At 42.0% G+C, this 21,394-nt stretch overlaps 1 protein-coding gene across 1 annotated transcript in view; it reads left to right on the top strand.

The window, feature by feature from the left end:
* CNTNAP2 (contactin associated protein 2) overlaps positions 1–21,394 on the top strand; it is a 1,241,930-nt gene that overhangs the window by 1,211,631 nt on the left and 8,905 nt on the right. Inside the window, exon 22 of the mRNA XM_061587450.1 lies at positions 19,115–19,345. Within this exon, the coding sequence (XP_061443434.1) occupies positions 19,115–19,345 (231 nt within the window). The remainder of the gene's footprint in view (positions 1–19,114; positions 19,346–21,394) is intronic.

The raw sequence follows: 21,394 nt of genomic DNA, 5'->3' as shown, positions 1-21,394 counted from the left end.
TGCCGCCCCCACTAACACCACCTCCTCTTCCTCAGCAGTGTGCCCTGCACCCATGGCACTGCATTCCTCCCCCAGCAGCCCCGCATCCTCCCCCAGCCACAGCTTCATCCTCACCGGCTCCCACAACATGCCACTGGTGGGCGTCGGGACTCAAGCTGCGGGAGTTGGCGCCACCAAAAAGACCATGGAGCCGCCACCGCCCTCAGTTGGAACAGGCTTCAGGGAATTGTGACACTGAGATGCAAAACATTGCAGGAAAAAGGATGGATGTCTTTTTAATACAAGGTCTTCAATTCTGAGTTTCTTTCCTGGACATTTTTTTTTCTTAATAATGTTATTTGTTATTTAGTTTAATTTTTGTAAATTGCATTGCTTTCATTGATGTATTTTTATACTCATGTTTATTTTTCTTTGCAAGCTGCCTTGAGGGCCTTTGGCCGAAAGGCGGGGTATAAGTAAATTTATTATTATAATGTCATAGCAGAGTTTTTACTTAGACGATTTTTTTCTGTGCAACATGTGTAAAAGTCCTAATAGCTTCATTCACAGGGACCAGGCACTGTTCACAAAGTGGGGTCCACAAAATTCTTCCTCTGTCTGGGCAATTAAGGAAAATATTGAAAGATGAAGGGATTTAAGGAGGAGAGCGTTTATCTGAGTTTGTTTCATTCATAAGATTGTAATGAAGGATGCTGATGCTGTTTTTTGAAACTAAATTAAGTCTTTTTGCACCTTAAAGGCTAACAATTTCATTTGTGAATTACAAATGAAGCTTTTGTGAATTACAGTCCACCTTTATCAGATGCTGAAGTTACTCAGTGGTGTACTGACTGCATTGTAAATACTGATTGATAAAGTGCCAGAGAAGACTAATTTAAGATTTTATCATGTCTATCTTGTTCTTTATCAAAACTATCTCTGAACCTGGTCTACACATGAAAGGGTTGAAACTGGTAGAATGGCCTGCAGATGTGGAATCACATCTTTGAATACTTCCCTCTATGAAAAAATTCCCTAGGAAAGAACACTGATGCACTAGTTTTCTATTTGCAGTATTTAAAAATGGTATCCCTGTTTGCAGTCTTAAATGGGTGGGTGAGTGGGTGTACTAGGTTTTCCAGCTCTAGAAATAAAATTAAAAATAACTGGAAACCTGGTTGAGTTGGTGCTGGAGTTCTCAGGACTCAGGGACAAAACCTAGTAATTTTGGGTCATCAGTAACAAAGCTGTCTGTTTACTAAATTGGGTGGCCATGTGACCTACTTTAGAGGTCAGTCCTCTGTTTGAAGGCATCTTCTTTTTGAAGCACTGTCTAGTTTAAAGATAAAGAACTCTAAAAAGGGAGAGCAGGGGTCTTCATGTTGCCCATTTAGTTAGCACCTGAACAGCAGATTGAGCAGGCATACATGTCACCTGGTGTCTTCCCTACCATGGCAAAATCTACTGTATTACTATAATTTCAATAGGAATACTTTCTAAGTTTACATCTGGATTTATAAATTAGCATATGCACATTTTGTGCAAATCTGCTCCCTTTTGTTGTGATATGTTTCCTGTTTTGGGGGAGCAATCCATAAATACTACTCTATTACTAAAGTTTACCACTTTAAAAAAATGCCGGGGGGATAGTAATTTTCTGACAATTAGCCCCAAAGAAAAGAAACAAAACTATCAAGTCAGGGTTTTTCCTGGTCACTTTGGGAACCTTATTTATTAAAATATTTCTATCCTGTCATATACAAACTAATCTCAGGACAGGGTACATATTCCATAAAACAACAGTTAATACAAAAAAATATAACAGCATAAAATCACAATCAGCAATAAAATCAACTACTAGGCAGATCCTACTCTAAGGTACAATTAGTGAGACTTAAATGCAAGTGTAAATAGCTAGGCTTTAACTTGGCTGTGAAAATAATCCACTAGTGTCATCTGCCAAGTCTCTAAGGGGAGGGCATTCCATAACTAGGCTGCTGGTGGAAAAGGCCCTCTCCCATTTCCCTAGAATAGCTCTCCAAGACAGGTATGTGGGAGAGGGGCTTTCCCCACATCATTGATCGTAATGCTCAGACACTTCCTCACTTAGCTAAGTCCCAAGTCATATAGGGCTTTGTAAGTCATTACTAACAATTTGAATTTGCACTTAAAACATATTGGCCACCAGTGAATGATGTTACATGGTTCCTACAAAACCTATCACTTCACAACCTTGTTACCACATTCTACACTAGCTACAACGTCCATGTTGTCTTCAGGGGAATTTACAATAATCCAATCGTGAATTTTCCAGAGCAACAACTACTGTGGCTAGGCTATCCCTATCCTGGTATGGTCATAGCTGGAGGAACAACTGAAACTGGCCAGAAGCACTCTGAGTCACCAAGGCTACTTGGGCCTCCAGTGACAAAGAGGGATGTAAACGTAGTCCTAGTCTTATTACCTCTCTTTCCTATCTTTGTCTTGATCTTTTTTTGTCATCTCATTCCCTTTGATTCCCAGGCACCAGCCTGCCTTAAACTTGGGATCATCTCTTCTAGCTCCAACTCTTTGCACCTGATTACAGCCTTTGAAAAAGATCTGCAGATTTCTGGGTTGCCTCCTTTGTGTTTTGTGTTCCTTAGGCTGTGAGCCTGCAGGCAGGACCTTGACTTAATTTTATCTCTTTTAAGTAGTCCAGCATTTTTTGTGCTTAATAAATAAATGTTTAAAAATATCTTACTAACTCCACTTTTTTTTATTAGGGATGGGTTTCGCTGCATGGTGCCGATCCACATGCATTTCGATAGTCCATCGTTTCTTTACCAGTCTGTCCTTTTTTTGTTACCGCTTTTTCTGATGCTTCCCGATTCGATCTGCTGTGCGTGTTTTTTGGTAATTTGATCCACAGGTTTTTTTTCGGGTTGCAAAAATTATGTAACTATTTTCGTAGATACTTATGTAAATGATAGCATTCCACGTAGTTTTTTGGTGGTGGAGAAAAACATTGCATTATTTTTAGTTAGCTGCTGTGAATGAATTGTCAGATCTCAGTGTTCCACACGGGTTTTTTTAGCGGTGAGAAAAACATTTTTAGGTCACTGACATGAATGGGTGATCACACTGTTCCATATGGGTGGTTTTTTTTCAGTCACACAGTGACACAAACACACCACACTTTTAGCACAGAGAGAGAGAGTCTGCTTTCACAATGGGGCTGATTGCGTTAGTTTAATGGATTAAAAAGGTAGCACTTCTGTCCCAATTTCTAAAATCCCTTTCACACTGCAGTACCTGTTGTGTTAAGGAACAGCAGCTTTTTCAGCCGATATACCGGCATTTTGCGCAACTGTCTTTCACATGGCTTGTTTTCGTCCCTCACCCATGCACACTGTTCCTCACTGTGTAGGACGTCTAAGATCTTGTCCCATTGCCATGCAAGCCCTCTCCCTTTAGGATCTGACTTTTTAAATTGTTTTAGTTGTATGAAGATGGGTGTGTGGGGGAAATGCTGCTGCTATCTGCACCAATGCTGGAATACCAGTGCAACGTTCATCAAGCAAAACAAAAACAAAAAACCCGCAAGGCTAAAGGGTGGGAATGCACTGCATGCTGGGATGCCTGTCATGTGAGCAGCTGCAGCTAGCGAAAAACTCCTGCAATCTTCTGGGTTTCCAGCTTTGCTAACGGATTATTTCTGGTATCATTTATCATGGAAATCAGCACTAAACTTCCATTATATTCCACTAGAATTCTGAAGCTAGCTTGTGCGTCGTGTGAAAGGTCAAATATAATGTGCAAATTACCAGGTAAAAAATCATCAGAATAACAGAATAAAGAGCAGTGTGAAAGCAGACAGCGAGACAGAGACAGAGAGAGTCCTTGGTTAGCTCAGGACAGCAGCAACAAAAAGGGGCAGGGCGAGGCAGGTCAGTCTCATCATCATAATGTTTTCCACGCAAGAGATTCAGAATGCTCTGAGATACCTTGTTTGAAAAACATGACATTGCAGGATGATTTGACAGTTAACAATGAAGACATATATAGCCAATTTTGTTTTGCATTATATTGCGATAATAACATTTTCCCCTTAATATATAATGGACAAATGGAAATCCTGTGGTTGACACAACATCTTAATTATGAAAAAAATACGTAAAATAGGGAGAGGATTTCAAAAACATTCTTGCCGATTACAGCTGCGGCCCACAGCAAGAGATCGATGCCACTCTGAAGGAATAGTGAAATCAGTCGGGATATGGTACCAGGTTCAATTTTGTCAGATATTCTCTCCCATCCCTATTTTTTATACATGTACAAAAATGGTTACCTGATTCTGGAAGGAGCTGGAAAGGTACGAGAGTATTTCTGTTTCTCCCTGGAGAACAGCCCATCCGATGGGGTAACAGCGCCATCTAGCATCAGCAGGCAGGAATCATATTTTTTTGAGGAAGTAGCAACCCTCGCGAGACCCCAGACCATTCCTGCCTCCTGCCTCTAGGCAGATTGTTTCTTCTCTCGCTCCTAAGTAGCTTCATTTTTTCTAAGCTTTCTAACCCTTCCCTTTAATCTGAACCCAATACCTTATTCTGCTGTGTTACTTGCCTCAGGGGAGTCATCCCTCTTCATTTTGTGCCTTTTCTTTTCCCTTTGTTATATGAGGTAAAACAAAAACCTCACCTTTCTGGACTTTTTTGGGGCTTGCTCTTCTGTTCTGGTTTTCCTTCCGAGTTCTCCTCTCTCCCCCGTTCCCCTCAGGTTGCCTGCCTTACTCCGTGGAGCGGCAGCACAACAGCGTCTTTTCAACTGTCATGCTTGTTCCTCTGAGCAGCAGCGCAGCAGGCACCATTTTGTTTTCGAGCCGTTTTTTCACGCCTTCCGCCTTTTTCACACTTAAAGTTCTCACTCCCCTTTTTCCAATCATTGTTTGTTTTCTCTGTAGTTTGTCTCACTGTCTGTGAGGTCCTAATTTTCATCCTGATTTCCGTGTGTCTTTGGTTTTAAAAAAAAGCCATTTTTTCCCTCATCACAAGGTTGCCTGTCCCTCCTGTGTTCACAATCTTCAAACCTGTCCCTTATATGTTCTTTTTCTAAAACAAACAGCTCCTTCTTTCTCAATCCTTCCTGCTCTGTAGCAGGACAAGTTAACTGTGGGACCAATTTAGTGTCCACCCGATACCGACTTAGTATGCCCCCACCAGTACGTGTGAGTTGAGCAGCCAGTATTATAAGCTTCCTCTGTGCCCCCCACCCATGCTCATGAGTTGAGCTGTGCTGTCATGGTGGTTGTATCTCTTGCTGCTGATGCCCAGGACCAGAAAAGTGGCACGGTGATACCAGATGATGTCAGTCACATATCCCTTCTAAATTAAGTGTCTTCCACCTCTGTGGCACACACCCTAAGGTGTCTGCTTCAGCTTCCACACTACAGCACAAACATGGGAGCCACTCACTCACAAGGCCTCTCCCACCATCCTCCCACTGCATCCAGGACCTACATAGTCTTTCCTGATTCAGATGTTATGGCACAATGGAGCTCTGTCATCAGCATATAGATGGCACCTTGCCCCAAATGTGTGCAATAGCATTCCTGTCGAGATACAACAGATACCTAACTGCACTTTCCAGAAACAACTGAAGACACTTTTGTTGAATGGGTCTCTGCCATGGGTGTGATACATTTCTACCATAATATATTTTTCTAAGGTCGTCATCACACTGTAGTTCACATCGCTATGGACAGCCCAGGCTAGCCACAAAGGAAAAGTCATGACAGGCCGGGGCAGCTCCGCAGCAACAATTCTGCTCTGCTCCTGATGCTGCCACCATTCACCTCACCAAGGTTGCCATTGTGCTCAAGAGGCACAAGATTTATTTATTTATTTATTTATTTCATTTTTAAACCGCCCATAGCGAATAGCTCTCTGGGCGGCGAACAAAACAAGATTAAAATACAATATTACAATAAAATTACAATAAAATCAGCAACAAGTTAAATGAAAAAAAAAATTAAATGAAACACATTGAACATTAAAATGCCTGGGAGTATAGCCTGGCGCCTAAAAGAAAGTACCGAAGGCGCCAGGCGTATCTCCACAGGTAGGCTGTTCCACAGTTCGGGGGCCACTACAGAAAAGGCCCTAGATCTAATAACAATCCTCCGGGCATCCTGATGAGTTGGTACCCGGAGGAGGGCCTTGGATATTGAACGAAGTGAACGGGTAGGTTCATAGCGGGAGAGGCGTTCCACAAGGTATTGTGGTCCCACACCGTGTAAGGCTTTATAGGTCAAAACCAGCACCTTGAATCTGGCTCGGAAACAAATAGGCAGCCAGTGCAGGCGAGCCAGGACAGGTGTTATATGCGCAGACCAGCGGGTCCTCGTTAACAACCTGGCTGCCGCAGTTTGCACTAGCTGAAGTTTCCGAACGGTCTTCAAGGGCAGCCCTACGTAGAGCGCATTACAGTAGTCCAGTCTAGAGGTTACCAGAGCATGAACAACTGAGGCGAGATCGTCACTGTCCAGATAGGGGCGTAGTTGGGCTACTAAGCGAAGATGGTAAAACGCATTCCGTGCCACCGAGGCCACTTGAGCCTCAAGCGACAAGGAAGGGTCAAAAAGGACCCCCAAGCTACGAACCTGTTCCTTCAAGGGGAGTGTAACCCCATCTAGAACAGGATGAACATCCACCATCTGGGCAGGTAAAGAGCTCACCAACAGTGTCTCAGTCTTGTCTGGATTAAGTTTCAGTTTATTAACTCTCATCCAGTCCATTATCGCGGTTAGGCAACGGTTCAGCACATCAATAGCCTCACCTGAAGAAGGTGAAAAGAAGATGAAGAACAGGGAAGTGGCGGGTGGCAGGAGAGCAGGACAGTTGCTGAGGAGCTGCCCCGGCCTGTCCTGAGTGTCCTGTGCAGCTTGAATTGGCCAACTGCCTCCACCTCCCTCCTTTGCTTCCCTTCTCTTCACAGGATAAGGTCTAAAGGAGGAAGGGAAAATTCACAGTCTGTAAAGGGAGCGGAGAAAGGAGGCTTGGCCATCCATAAAAAAGAGGGGGAAGGAGGCTTGGCCTGGTCGAAGGGAAGGGGGAGTGTGGTGAGGCCTTGGGACAGTGCAGGGGTGGGGAGGTGGAGTTGGCTTTCCTTTGTACCTCCAACATCAGGGACAGCGAGGGGCACATAAAAGGCTTTTTGCCAGCTCTAAAGGGAAGGGTGGTGGTTTGGACAAGAGGGTTAGGTAGGCAAGCAAGTGAAGTGAAGCAAGTAGGGTCAGCAGCCCCTAGTTTAAATACACGTGCTGTTTTCTGGTTTTATTGTATCTTGTACATTGTCTTGAGACATAGAATCACAGAATAGTAGAGTTTGAATGGGCCTATAAGGATGCTAAATGCAGGAATCCACTTAAAGCATACCCAACAGGTGGCTGTTCAACTGCATCTTGAATGCCTCCAGTGTTGGAGAGCCCACCACCTCTCTGGGCAATTTGTTCCATTGTCACGCCACTCTAGCAGGTAGGTAGTTTTTTCTGATGTTCAGTTGAAATCTCTCTTCCTGTAACTTGAGCCCATTATTCTGTGTCCTGCACTCTGGGATGATCAAGACGAGATCCTGGCTCTCTTCTCTGTTATAACCTTTCAAGTACTTGAAGAGTGCTATCATATCTTCCCCCAGTCTTCTCTTGTCAAGGCTAATCATGCCCAGTTCTTTCAGTCTCTCCTCATAGGGCTTTGTTTCCAAACCCTTGATCATCCTTGTTGCTCTCCTCTGAATCTGTTCCAGTTTGTCTGCATCCTTCTTAACGTGTGGTGTCCAGAACTGAACGCAGTACTAAGATGAGGCCTAACCAGTGCTGAATAGAGGGGAACTAGTACTTCATGCAATTTGGAGACTATACTCCTGTTAATGCAGCCTAAAGTAGCATTTGCGTTTTTTGTAGCTACATTGTACTGTTGGCTCATATTCAGCTTGTGATCAACAACAATCCCAAGATCCTTCTCGCATGTAGGATTGTTGAGCCAAGTATCCCTCATCTTACAGCTGTGCATGTGTTTTCTTTTTCCTAGGTGTAGAACTCTGCACTTATCTCTGTTAAATTTAATTCTGTTTTCAGTCTAATGTTCCAGCCTATCAAGAGTACTTTGATTTATATTTCTGTCCTCCAAGGTATTAGCTATGCCTCCCAATTTTGTATCATCTGCAAATTTGATAAGCGTTCCCTTCGCCTCCCCATCCATGTCATTAATAAAAAGGTTGAAGAGCACTGGGCCCAGGACTGAGCCCTGCAGTACCCTGCTCGTTACCTCCTCCAAGTTTGAGAAGCATTCTTTGAGTACGATTCTGTAGCCAACTGTGGATCCACCTGGTAGTTGTTCCATCCAGCCCACATTTAGCTAGTTTGCTAATCAGAATATCATGGGGGCACTTTGTCGAAATGAGATTAGTATGGCAGGACTAATGTGTGTGGAATGAGGGTAATAAATTAACAACAACTGCTCCACGTAGCTTCATACATATATTAAATAACATTGGCAATAAAATGGTGGCTTGTGGCTTCCCGTAGCATAACTGCCAAGGGCCCAAAAAGCACTCTTCCAATGCTGCTCTCTGGACACAGCCATGTAGGTAAAATCCCAATCATTGTAGCTTCCAATTCCTATCCCACTGAGCTGATCCAGGAGGATACCAAAGTTGATTGTATCAAAAGCTGCAGAATTCTTAAAAAGAAGGATCAAACTCAAACTACTCTTGTCTAGTTCTCAATAAAAGTAATCCATCAGGACGACCAAGACCAGCTTGGTCCCATTGCCAGGCCTGAACCCAGGATGAAGTGAATGTGTCATTCCAAAATGCCTATAGCTGCCCCACCATGACCCTCTCAACCATCTTTCCCGAGAAGGAATTTGCAACTTTTTGATAGGTAGACAAAAACTAAATGGTCTAGGGCAAATTTCTTTAGGAGTGGTCATACCACTATCTTTCAAGGTGACTGGGACCACTGCCTTATTTAATGAAGTATTAACCAGGCCCTGGACCCAAGCAATCAAACCTCCTCTGTTAGATTTGATGAGCCAAGAGGGACAGGGATCAAGGACGCACATTATCAGGCATCTGGCTGCAAGTACCTTGTCCATGCTATCAGGCTACATAAACTGAAATCGATCCCACACATCACAGACTGTGGCATCGGGTACTTCAGTTAGAACTGCAATAACTGCAGAGTCAACTTCATTCTGAAATGTAGAGACTTTATACTCAGATTGTGCAGCCAGGTGATGACAGTGAGTCCTCAAATGCTCCAGAGGTCCTTCCCCCATGATAGGAGTTAGCAACCTCCAGACCATCCAAAATAGCTCCACTGGCTGTTTACTAGAGGATGCAATGCATGCTGCGAAATGCTCTTCACTGCCCATGCTGCCATGTGGTAGGCACTATTAGTGCTCCAGCCAGTGTTTGGTTGAATTCAGAATTCAGGTTGAATTTGCACCACTGTGTGCACTACTATTTGTCCAGCTTGTTTCATGGCCTGTAGCCCTGCAGAACACCAAAGTGCCACTGAGACTCCACAATGCCGGTAAGGGCACTTGGGGACAATTGTGTCAACTGCCCATCTCATCTTGCTATTCCATAGGGAGACCAGGGCTTCGACAGGAAGATCAGCTTTCTCCAATGAAAGACAACCCAACCCCCAAGTCTTGACAGACCCATTAGGTTTCATCAGTCTCTGCAGGTGGCAGTCTGAGTTACTACTTACTGTTCAGAATGGTCCCCTTGCCAGCAATGTTCATGACAGAACTGTTCATTGGGTTTCCTGCAAACATCTCATATACCTTCATTTTAACCCCAAATTACCTTTCTGTCTGACAACACTACTTTTTATGTGTGACATGGCTGCTTCTGAGTCTAAGTCTCTTGTGTCTTTGGGAAATGTTGCCTTTAAAGTATATCAAAACTAAAAATGTAAATCAGTTTAATTGTATCTTCTTTCCAAAAAAAGACCCTGGAAAGATCAGGGTTCCACAGCAACAGCCTCACAAAACTATAATTTCAGTTTGGAGAGGGAAACTCCAGGATAATGCCAGTTAAGCCAGTTTGTGGTTTAAATGAACACAGTGTTTCTGCTGACCCAGCGCATGAGCCCCGTCTAATCTGAGGAACTAAGCTGAAGCATGACCATAGCTGTTGTACTGTTATCCTTCAGAGCCTTCAAATTAAACTGGTCAAATTTGGCACAAACATTACATGATAACTTTCCATTTTATTTATGTTGCACAGTCAAGGAGAAAATGAAGTTGGGTTCCCTGTTGCAGCAAAAATGAAGTTAGAGTAATACTTGAAATAATAAACTATGTTCTACTACAGAGAGTGCAGGTCCAGAATACCAGTTATATTAACATGGAAATTGTTTACTGTTAAGTGCATGATGAAATATGTCTTGTGACATGTTGGGCTGTGAATTTTCAGGAAAAATACATGTGGGATTGCATAAAAATCAGATCAGAGGTGAAGTTATAGCTTGTTCTGTGTACTTTTCCAGCATTAATATCTTTTATATCTCCTGGCTTTGGCAATCCCAATTTAAGTGTTAAGTGTGAAGCAGCTCTTCATTGAGACTTTCACCTGGATTTTCCCAGCACTTTATAATTATATTGCATTAATGATAATACTGGCATGCATATTTAGAGTGTCCAAAGCACTTCCCATACATTATTTCTGTAATCTGCACACGCTCTCAGCAGTCTAGATGCTCCATTCATTTCTACTTTTAAAAACCTTTTTTCTATTTAGTTTTTCCATATCCCCAAAAACTTCCTTTTTCTAGTCTTTCATAAAGAACTCTTACCATTAATTATGGGGGGGGGAGGGAAGTGAACTGGTAAACTTTGCCTTTAAATTTGTATCTCTGTTCAGCTTCAAGCACAATGCTGGCATTTGATGATGATGATGGTATTGAGCCTGCTAGATACTTCAATTCGTGAAGATCTTGACTCTTGTACTTGCTAAAGGCACAAATAGCTCTAGCCAGAAATGGGCCAGAATGAATTGAAAGAAGCATCCAATGGAGTCTGTTGGATGAACTGTTGGATTTCAGCTTGGTAGATGCAGCTTCGACCATTTTTTGCTCTCTTGGGCCTGGATTTTACTGGAAGGTTTTCTTATTTTAAACTGAATGTATTGGGAAGGGGCATGGTTTGCCATCGGGCAAAATGGCGGCATAGAGCCGAGTCTCCCATAATCACAGAACAACAATCCCATGTAAAACCTTGAAAAACATAAGCAATTTTCTTCTAATCATCTGGATCGGGTCAGTGATGTCACAGAGAACTAAAGGACCCCCAGCAAATATTCTCAAAATTAGCGCAGAAGCTAAAATTAGTAGACTGCTCAGATGTGTCAGATGCAGAGAGTGAAATTGATGTGGAGCATTCAAAGACAGGAAACAGACAAGTACTATGTCAAATGATTGTGACCCAGATGAATACATTGATTAGAAAAGCCCTTTCAACTGATTGGGTAAAGGCACTACAGCCACTGGAGGGGAAAATAGAAAATCTCTCAACACAAATGAAAGAAATGACTAAAACAGCTAACATAGCTATGGATCTAGGTTTAAGCCACAATGACAAGCTAGAGCAGCTAAAAATGGCAACTAAAGAACTGGAGCTGAGAGTGGCGGAACAGGAGGATTGGGCCCAACAAGGCAATATTTCCCTCTGGGTGAGGGGGATCCCAGAAAAAGAGGAAGGGCCAGATATGTCCAGGTTTATTACAGACTGGCTTAATATGCTCAATCTGGGATTAACTCTCTCAGCCGATGATGCTGAGAGAGCACACAGCACGTTAGGGGCTCGCCCCAAACCTGACAGTCCTCCAAGGAACATTATTATAAATTTGATTGCTTCAAAATACAGGAGAAAATATACAAAGCACTACACATCCTTCAGGAAATCAAGTACAATGACAATGTAATTGATATCTTTCAAGACCTCTGTCCTGATACACTATAATCGGGCAGAAAAACTTTAGACAATATACAGCTGCACTTCAAGAGGCGGAATTAGATACCATTGGGGAGTCACATTTAAACTGGTAGTGGTCCATGAAGGGAAATTTCTTAGGTCAAGCACTGGGAAGCAGGCAGAGAAACTGCTCTGTGATCATGTTCCATATGCCAAAAATCTATTGCAGGATGTATGGCCAGAACTTGGATGAAGGGATCAAACAGTGAGAATGTCAAAGGAACAATAGAAATAGAAATAAAAAACAACAAGAAACCATCTGAAGGAGAAAGCAGCAGAAGCAGCAACCCCACTCTGGAAAACATTGATGGCTGATTTCACCTATCTACACTGGCACCAGACCTCGATCTCTATACAAGCATGCAGGATTATTTGGTTTAATCATGGTCACATCACCCTCATCATTTTGGCCACATTACCCTCATCATTCTGTGAAGGGAGAGGGCCTATGTATAATTATGGTCCCCGCTAACCCCCCTTTACCCCAGCGGGCTGAGACCATTCTCGGCACTGTCTCATGGCAGTCAACTAAATGTGGTCAGCCCCCACTGGTTGGTTTGTTGTTGCTGTTCTGTTGAGTTTTTTCCCCATGTGGGTTTACAAGCTTTGGAGTACAGGCAAAGCAACCCTTTCTCTGGTATCTACAAAATGAAACAGCATTTGAACATTCTCTTTCTCTCCCTCAGTACTATGAGTATAATGATTAATAAGTTAAAGATATTCTCTCTTAATGACAATGGCTTAGGGTGCCCCATCAAATGAACCAGAGTAGTAGCAGCATTCAAACGTGAACTCCCAGATATGCTTACAAGAAACTCACCATGCTAAAAAAAAAAAAAAAACAGGACAAACTGCTGAAAGGGTGCTGGATAGATGAGCAAATTTGTGCTGCAGGACCATCAAAGGCAAGGGGAGTAGCTGTGATGGTTGCCAAAAAATGCCCCCTAGTGGTGAGTGACAGTCTGTCATACCCAAATGGTTGCCATGTAACAGTAAATGGCATGATAGAAGGGGAGGCATGGAAGCAAGTAGTAGAGGCTGAAATAGGAGTAAAAACTGTATGGGATCATGCTCCAATATCCCTTATACTGCACAAGAAGTCAACCTTGAGGCAGGTTGTCTCATGGAAATTTAACTCCAATTTACTCGCAAATGAAAACTCCAGCTCCAGCTTGAAGGAAACCATTGTTCATTACTTTCGGGAGAATGATACCCCAGAGGTTGGTTTGCATATGACATGGGATGCTATGAAGGCAGTTGTGAGGGGACATTGCATCAAGGAAGCCATCTTTCTCAAGAGAGAACATCAAAAACATGTCAAAATTATTCTGGATGATAGAGACAAATTGGACAAAGAGTTTAAAAGGACTGGAGAAGGAAAATAGGCCAAACAGTGAATAACAAAAGAAAGGAACTGCAGTTCTTGGAGATAGACAAAGCATATATGGCAATGGCTTATACAAAAAGGCAATATTATGAGTTTGGTGACAAAGGTTCCAAATCATTAGCTCATGCCCTCAAAAAACAATTACCTCAAAATCTCATCCCAGGAATCAACAATTAATCTGGGTCTTTGCTTTTAGATTATCGAAAAATGAGGAATTTGCAACTTACTATTCAAAACTATACATGTTGGACAGGCCAGATGGGCATAAAATAGAGGAGTTTCTGGTAAAAATGGAATTGAAAAATATTTCTCCAGACCAAAAGTCCTACTTGAACCAACCAGTGACAACATTCTATTGGGGGGGCAATACCTGACACATGGCGTAACTCCAAAATAATAGTTCTTCTAAAGCCTGACACAGACTCTCAATCACTGAACTCTTATTGCCCCATAGCACTCATAAATCAGGATGCTAAACTGTTATCTTCAATAATGGTTAAGTGACTGAATGTGTTTATTAGACAATTTATATCCCCGGACCAATCTGGGTTCATGCCAAGATGCGATATTGCAGATTCAATATGCAGGGTTCTGAATGTCATACATGTTATCAATACCCACAAACTTTCCGCAGCTTTTGTATCTCTTGATGCATTCAAAGCCTTTGATAGGGTGGAATGGGTGTTTCTAAAAATGTTGTTGCATAAGACGTACTTTGGGAGATCATTCTCTCATCTAATTGACCAGTTATATTCAAAATCATCAGAAGTGATTTGCACCAATGATCTAAAATCTCCCCGTACAGAACTGGGAAGGGGAGCTACTATTTGCTCTCACCATAAAAGCCTTAGCACAAGCAGTCAGACTCAGTCCAAGGATAGAGGGCATCCATAATGGAGGTAAGGATCATACCATCAACTTATTTGCCAATTATGTGCTATTGATGCTTTAAATCTGAGTACAGCCATTCCCTTTATAAAAACTATATTAGAGGAGTACCACAATATAACAGGCTTAGAGATCAGTTATTCAAAATCAGTGGTGTTATGTTTTCATATGTCACTGGCTGAACAAAATCGTCTAAGTACAATCTCGGGCTTTCAATTAAGCAATCCGCTATCTGGGGATATTGATCTCTAAAGATCTTAATCGGCTCAGGCGGCGGAATTTTAACAAAATCATGAAAGCAATATTTCAAGAACTAGCGGGTTGGCAGCACTTGAGATTGTCTTGGTTGGGTAGGATAGCCACCATCAAAATGGCCATTCTACCTAAATTACTGTTTCTTTTCCAGGCACTTCTGATTTTAATGCCTAAACAGTGGTTTCATTGCTGGCAAAAAGTACTGTTTTATTTATTTATTTAAAATATTTCTATCCCGCCCTTCTACCCTATAATAGGGCACTCAGGGCGGCTTACAAAAATAAAATCAAACATGTACATAATAAAATTGTAAACAGTAAAATCACAAAACTATTAAAATAAATTAAAATACATAAAGTACAATTAAAATACATAAAATACAATATATATACACACACACACACATACACATATATAGGGAGTGGTACTAAAGGGACTACAAAGGTAAAATTTAACATAGAAGGCATAAAATCAGTGTCACGCTCTACCTTCACTCCCTCCCAAAGGCTCTCTGGAACAAGATCATTTTCAGAAGTCTCCGGAAAACCATCAGGGAGGGAGCAGAGCAGGCTTCTTGGGGTAGGGTATTCCAAAGCTTGGGGGCCACAGCTGAAAAAGCTCTCTCCCGTGTGCCTGTCAGTCTAACATCTTTTATTCCAGGCACGCAGAGGAGACCAGAGGCAGATGATCTTAAATCCTGGGCAGGTACATATGGACGTAAGCGGTCCCTCAGGTACATTGGTTCAAGGCCGTTTAGGGCTTTAAAGGTCAGAACCAGCACTTTGAATTGGGCCTGGAAACAAATTGGGAGCCAGTGGAGTTAAAGCACAACGGTGATATGCTCCCTGCGCCATGCTCCAGTTAACATTCTGGCTGCTGCATTTTGAACCAACTGCAATTTCCGAACCGTTTTCAAAGACAGCCCCATGTAGAGTGTGTTACAGTAATCAAGCCTCGATGTCACCAATGTATGTGTCACTGTGGCCAAGTCAACTGCCTCCAGGAACGGACGCAGCTGGTAGCCCAGTTTGAGTTGGCCAAAAGCACTCCTGGCAACCGCAGCCACCTGATATTCAAGCAGCAGGGCAGGATCCAGGAGGACTTCCAATCTGCGAACCTGCTCCTTCAAGGGCAGTGCAACCCCATCCAGAACAGGATGCAACCCTGTCCCTGATGCAGTTTTTCCCTTGACCAGCAGTACTTCCTTCTTGTCTGGATTAAGTTTCAGTTTGTTAGCCCACATCCAGCCCTTCACAGCCTCCAGTCACCAGTTTAGGATGAGCACTCCCTCCCTGCAATCAGGTGGTAGGGAGAGATAGAGCTGAGTGTCATCAGCATATTGATGACATTGTACTCCAAGCCTCCTGATGACCTCTCCCAGCGGTTTCATATAAACGTTAAAGAGCATGGGAGACAGAATGGAACCTTGCGGTACCCCACAGGCCAACAGGTCGAGCAGTAGTCTCTCAGCACCACTTTCTGGATCCTGTCCATCAGGTAGGACCGGAGCCACTGTAAAACAGTGCCTCCCAATCCCATCCCAGCTAGATGGCCTAGAAGGATACCATGGTAGATTGTATCAAAGGCCACTGAGAGGTCCAGCAGCACCAACAGGGATGCACTCCCCCTGTCTGATGCGGGGGCGTAGGTCATCAAGCAGGGAGACCAAGGCAGTCTCTGTCCCATGACCAAGCCTGACGCCTGATTGGAAAGCGTCTAGATAGTCCGATTCATCCAGGAAAAATTGGATTACTAGAAAAAAGGGCAAATGTAATCGAACAAGTGCAATGACCAGATACAGAACTAGAAACGTGGGAGGCCTGGGTGTGCCCAATTTAAAGCTATGATGCTTTCCAACTCAAACAGCTTCTGCACATTATTAGGAATTCAAAAGACACATTGTGGGTTGCTATGGAGATAGATAAAACAGTACCCTCAACTCAAATGTGGCCCTTTCTGTCTACATCATGGTCACAACTTAAACAGATTACCAATCCATTTCTACAGGGAACCTTTCTGGTATGGAAACATTGGGAAAGAACATTAGCACCCAGCCTTTCTCCTCTCCCCTCCTTTCTAGACCTTCCTGAATTCAGGGACAAAGACAAATACGTTCAATACAAAGGATGGGAGGAAAACGGCTTATAATAGGATTCAGGATCTGCTTGTAAGAGGCCAGCCCATGTCAGATGTCTCCTTGCGTGAAAAACTGGGGCAGACATCATGTAACTGGCTGCATATAGCTCAGGTTTGCTCGTTAGCACACAGATTAGGAAAACAAACTGACATCAAATGTACCCTTACAATATTTGAGAAAATGTGTATGAGCTCAGTTTCAGAAACAAAAGATTTAGCAGCATCAATATTCAGAATACTTATAGCAGCCACAATGGGCAACACCACGAGTCTGAAAAAGAAATGGGAGGAAGAGCTGGGTGTTGACACAGATGTACAGCAGTGGAATCAATTATGATCTAGACCCCCTGTAAGAACTGCCTCAGTCAAAATCCAAGAAGCAGCTCTTAAAAAAAAATTCCAATGGCATTGGGCACCTTTAATATTATATCACATTAATAAATCTCTATCTCCACTGTGCTGGAGAGGATGTGAAGTTGTGGGCTCATTCTACCATATGTGGTGGAACTGTAAACCAGTAATGAAATTCTGGAATATGGTTTTTGGAAAAGTTTCAGATATTACAGGGCAATTGCTGATTCCAAATGCAGCCTTGGCCCTGTTATCCTACACAGGACATTTAAGTGTATACCTTGTACATAAAGATCTGGTCAACTTATTACTAACTGCAGCACGCATGGAAATCTCATCTCAATGGAAAATAGCAGATAACCTTTCAGTCAAATGATGGATGGGTACAGTGTGGGAAATAGGGCTCTCTGAAAAGTTAATGCAACATGATAGAAAAGTTCATGGTATAGCAAAAACAGAAACATGTGATGATGTCTGGCACCCATTCATAGTCTATATCAACAAGACTCTACCAGTCCTCCCCCACCCCACTATCCCATGTCTCGCTATGGCAAGGGTCAATGTTTTACACTGCCACAGAGAAACATACAGAAGGGTGAAGAGAATGAAGACAGCGAGTGTGAAGTAACTATGATATGTCATTTTGATTTTTATTAAGGTTTAGTTGCTAGCTTAAATTGTTAACATCAGACAGACAGACAGATAGATAAAATCTACTCCATGTACATTTACGGTTCAAATGTTTCTTTGTATATCCTGAAAAATTAAATAAAAATATAATTGGGGGGAGGGGAAACAATGTATTTTCATTACTCAGTTCCCAATGAAAGCCTGTCTAGTTTTAATGTGCAAATGTGTTCTTTGAGGTGCAAATTTATTTTTCTTGAAATGTCTACCATACCAAGGCCATTTTTAATTAGAAATCCCATTACTACATAGATCTCAAGATGAAAATGAGAAAAAGTGGATTATAGCTGGTTTATCCGATTCTGTGATTGTCACCAGCACGATCTATCAGCCTTGCTTTTCTATCTTGAAAATTGGAATTATTGCTGTCTACTGATTGTTCTGAGGCTTGAAACACGCTAATGATTATAAAGCTATTTGCATGTTTTAAGTCTTCTATACATGATTAATCATTATAATAAAAGCAGGGGCAATAACAGACTGCTTTAAAGAGTGGAGATGCCCCTTTTTACTTTCCACTTTCTCAATTTTAAAAATATCTCAATAGATAAAGAGATATTCAGTAGTAATTTTTACTATTTGCAGCTGCCTTTCCTGGAGAATAACTTCACTGCAAACATAAGTGAAGATAGGTATAGCATTTTAAGTGTGGTGGAGGTGGTTTACCCCCAAGAGCAAGTTGAGGGAAATGTAGTTCTGTAAGTTTCTAGCATGTCAGGAAAAGGCTCAAGATGTGAAGGCCCAGGGGCAAAAAACTTTTTTTTTTGCTGAATTGTTTATTTTTTTGGCCCTGGGACTTCACATGTCTTAAAGTTACAGCTGGTAACTGCTGACTAGTGCCCATCACATCATATTACCTCCCCCCTTGATCCCCAGAGGTTATTTGCAGCTATTTGAGGGAGAGAGAGAGAGAGAGAGAGAGTCTTTTGGGGTAGGAGGTAGGTGGATTGTCATGTGCAGGATAAATGTAAATGCCACTATATTTTTTAAAAAAACAAAAGCAGATAACCTGTTTCAACATGTAAGGAAACTTGCAAAATTGAGTTCACAGTGCAAATGAAAAACTTGCTGTGACTACTGCGATGCCAATCTGACTGTACTTCCCGTTTCAACAGTTAAAGAAAACTGAAAGTCCCCGGATTTGAGGGTAGTGAGGGGCAAGAACTGTGACAGGCAAATTGGTTGTAAACCCATATAAAGTCTATTCTGCAGCTGTCAGCTCAGTTTAACAGCTTCAGCCAAGGAAAGGTGATGGACAGAAGTGGCATCTTAGCTAATATACATACCACTTGCAAAGTCTGCAATGTACCTAACTTCCTGAAAGTGGGAATTAAAACCACAGAGCATGGCCATGATGCTTGTTCTTCAAAAAATATCTGTTGAAGAGACTGTTCTTTCCTCCATCTTTTAGAACTTGGAAAGATTGATCAAGAGATTCGCAAATACAATACACCAGGATTCTCAGGCTGCCTGTCTCGAGTACTGTTCAATCAGATTGCCCCGCTCAAAGCAGCCTTGAGACCAACCAATGTCTCCTCTCGCATCTACACAGAAGGAGAACTTATAGAATCCAACTGTGGAGCAAATCCTCAAACCATCCAACCAATGTCTTCTGCAACAGACCCATGGCATTCCAATTCAGGTAAGTTGGGAATTGATTAATGATATTAATATTTTTAATTTTTGAAAAATGTTAAAATAGGTCCCTAAAGACTAAAAAACTAAATTCTGTAACATAAAATTCTGTATGATGGTAAGATTAAAACAAAACTGAACATTGACTCTCTCACATTCACATATGCATGCATACACCCAAAACTTATTTGGGCACATTCATTCCATTATTATTTCACTTTAAACAGTCATGGCTTCCTCCAAAGAATCCTGGGAAGTGTAGCTTGTGAAGGGTGCTGAGAGCTGTTAGGAAACCCGTATTTCTCTCACAGATCTACAATTCCCAGAGATCTCTGGGAAGAGGGACAGACTGTTAAACCATTCAGAGAATTATAGCTCTATGAGGGGAATAGGAGTCTCAGCACTCTTCACAAACTATGCTTCCCAAGATTCTTTGAGGAGACCATGACTGTTAAAAGTGGAATAAAAGGTATGGTGTCAATGTGGCCTTTGAATTGCAGTGCTTTACCTTCTAAGCTGGTGGCTTATATATTTTACTCCTTCATTGCTATGTAAAGTTATTACTACTGCATTTTTCTTACAGAATCTAACTTTGTTTGCTAAGCAATGACAGTTTTACCTGCTGGTTGTCTTGCACATAATTGTTTTAGTGGTATTAATTTTTGTTAAAGTGATGAATGCAAGTTCAGAAAATTCACAGTTTTTTTTTCTTAGCACTGGTAGTTGTAGCACTCGTCATGAGTACAAACCCTTGGAAATTGCATTTCCATTTCTTATCAAATGCACTGCTGGAATTAGGGCCAAGTTTTGAGGGACTCTCAACCCTGGTTTTCCCTGGCAAAGTTAATGCAAGGGTAGAGTGTATCTGTGCAGAACTGTTGGGGACTTGTTATGGTCAGTTGTGGAACTCAAGTACCTCCCTATTCCCCGTTATCTCAGGGCTGAGACCTCACATCTAGTTTAGCCTTTTAAAATGCTGCTCTGTGCCCTTGCTAGTACTCTGCTGCATTGCCAAACTATTATGTAAAAGTATTGTATCATTTTGTAACTGACTGGCCTTTCACTGTTGACTGTTCCCTGATGACCTTCCACACTGGTGATGGAAATTTAGGACTCAACTAGTCCCTGTTCCTCTCTGAAGTGTGAACTGAGAGTAAACTGCTTTCCTTCAGAACCCCAACTACCTTATACAGTATGTTAATGTAGAAGAGTCAAGGTAATCATGAGTTAAAATGTAGCCATTTGCTTGCTTGGACAAGATTATAAAATAGTACTTGGCTTTGCATAGGGGTTTTAATCTTCATCAAATTCAAAACAGTCTGGAAGTTCCACCTCCTCCCCCAAATTGTTTTTGTTGATGGTTTAGCACTTTAGCTCTTCACCAGGCACAAACGCACAGATTTCAAGGACACACCAATGAAAAAGGCAGATGGAGTTCAAACAGTTCTTAAAATAAATATAAATCAATCAATTTATACTATCCTTCACATCTTGGCCTGTCTTTTTTCATGCAGGTTAAAAAGTTAGAAATATGCTGCACCAGGAAAGGAAAGATCACTAACCATGTAGAAGCAACAGTACTTGATATTGCCTTCCACGCAGAAAGTGGCCTATTTAATTTAAGCAACGACTATCAGAGGAGGTTTTGATTGCCAAAGGGCAGTAGTGGCTGGTGCCTACTAGACCTGGAGTGGCCAATGAGGGGTCATGGGGGCATGGCCAAGTTGTTCTGGTTTTCTTTCCTTACTTCTCCCTTATAAAGATACTGTAGTAGACACTTAAGCATTCCTGTTTTACAAATAGCACCATGTTTTTCTGCCCCCACCCCCACAAAATAGTGCAGCTGCAAGGCTTCAGCCAATCCTAATCTGGCCTTATTATTGCATATTTTAAATGCATAAATCCCACTTGTGTTCAGTTGATTTTAATCCCAAATTAGGGTACACAGAGGATTGACTCCTAAGAAGAGTTATTTTAGACCTGAAGCCACTGGGGGTGGGGGACTGTGGAAAGCAAAGTAATTTGCTTTCAATTCTTAAAAATGATTTTTTAAAAA

Source organism: Rhineura floridana, chromosome 10 (assembly GCF_030035675.1).
Source record: "Rhineura floridana isolate rRhiFlo1 chromosome 10, rRhiFlo1.hap2, whole genome shotgun sequence".
Classification (NCBI taxonomy): Eukaryota; Metazoa; Chordata; class Lepidosauria; order Squamata; family Rhineuridae; genus Rhineura; species Rhineura floridana.
The sequence above is the reverse complement of the archived record's forward strand: the minus strand, read 5'-3'. Positions and strand labels throughout refer to the sequence as shown.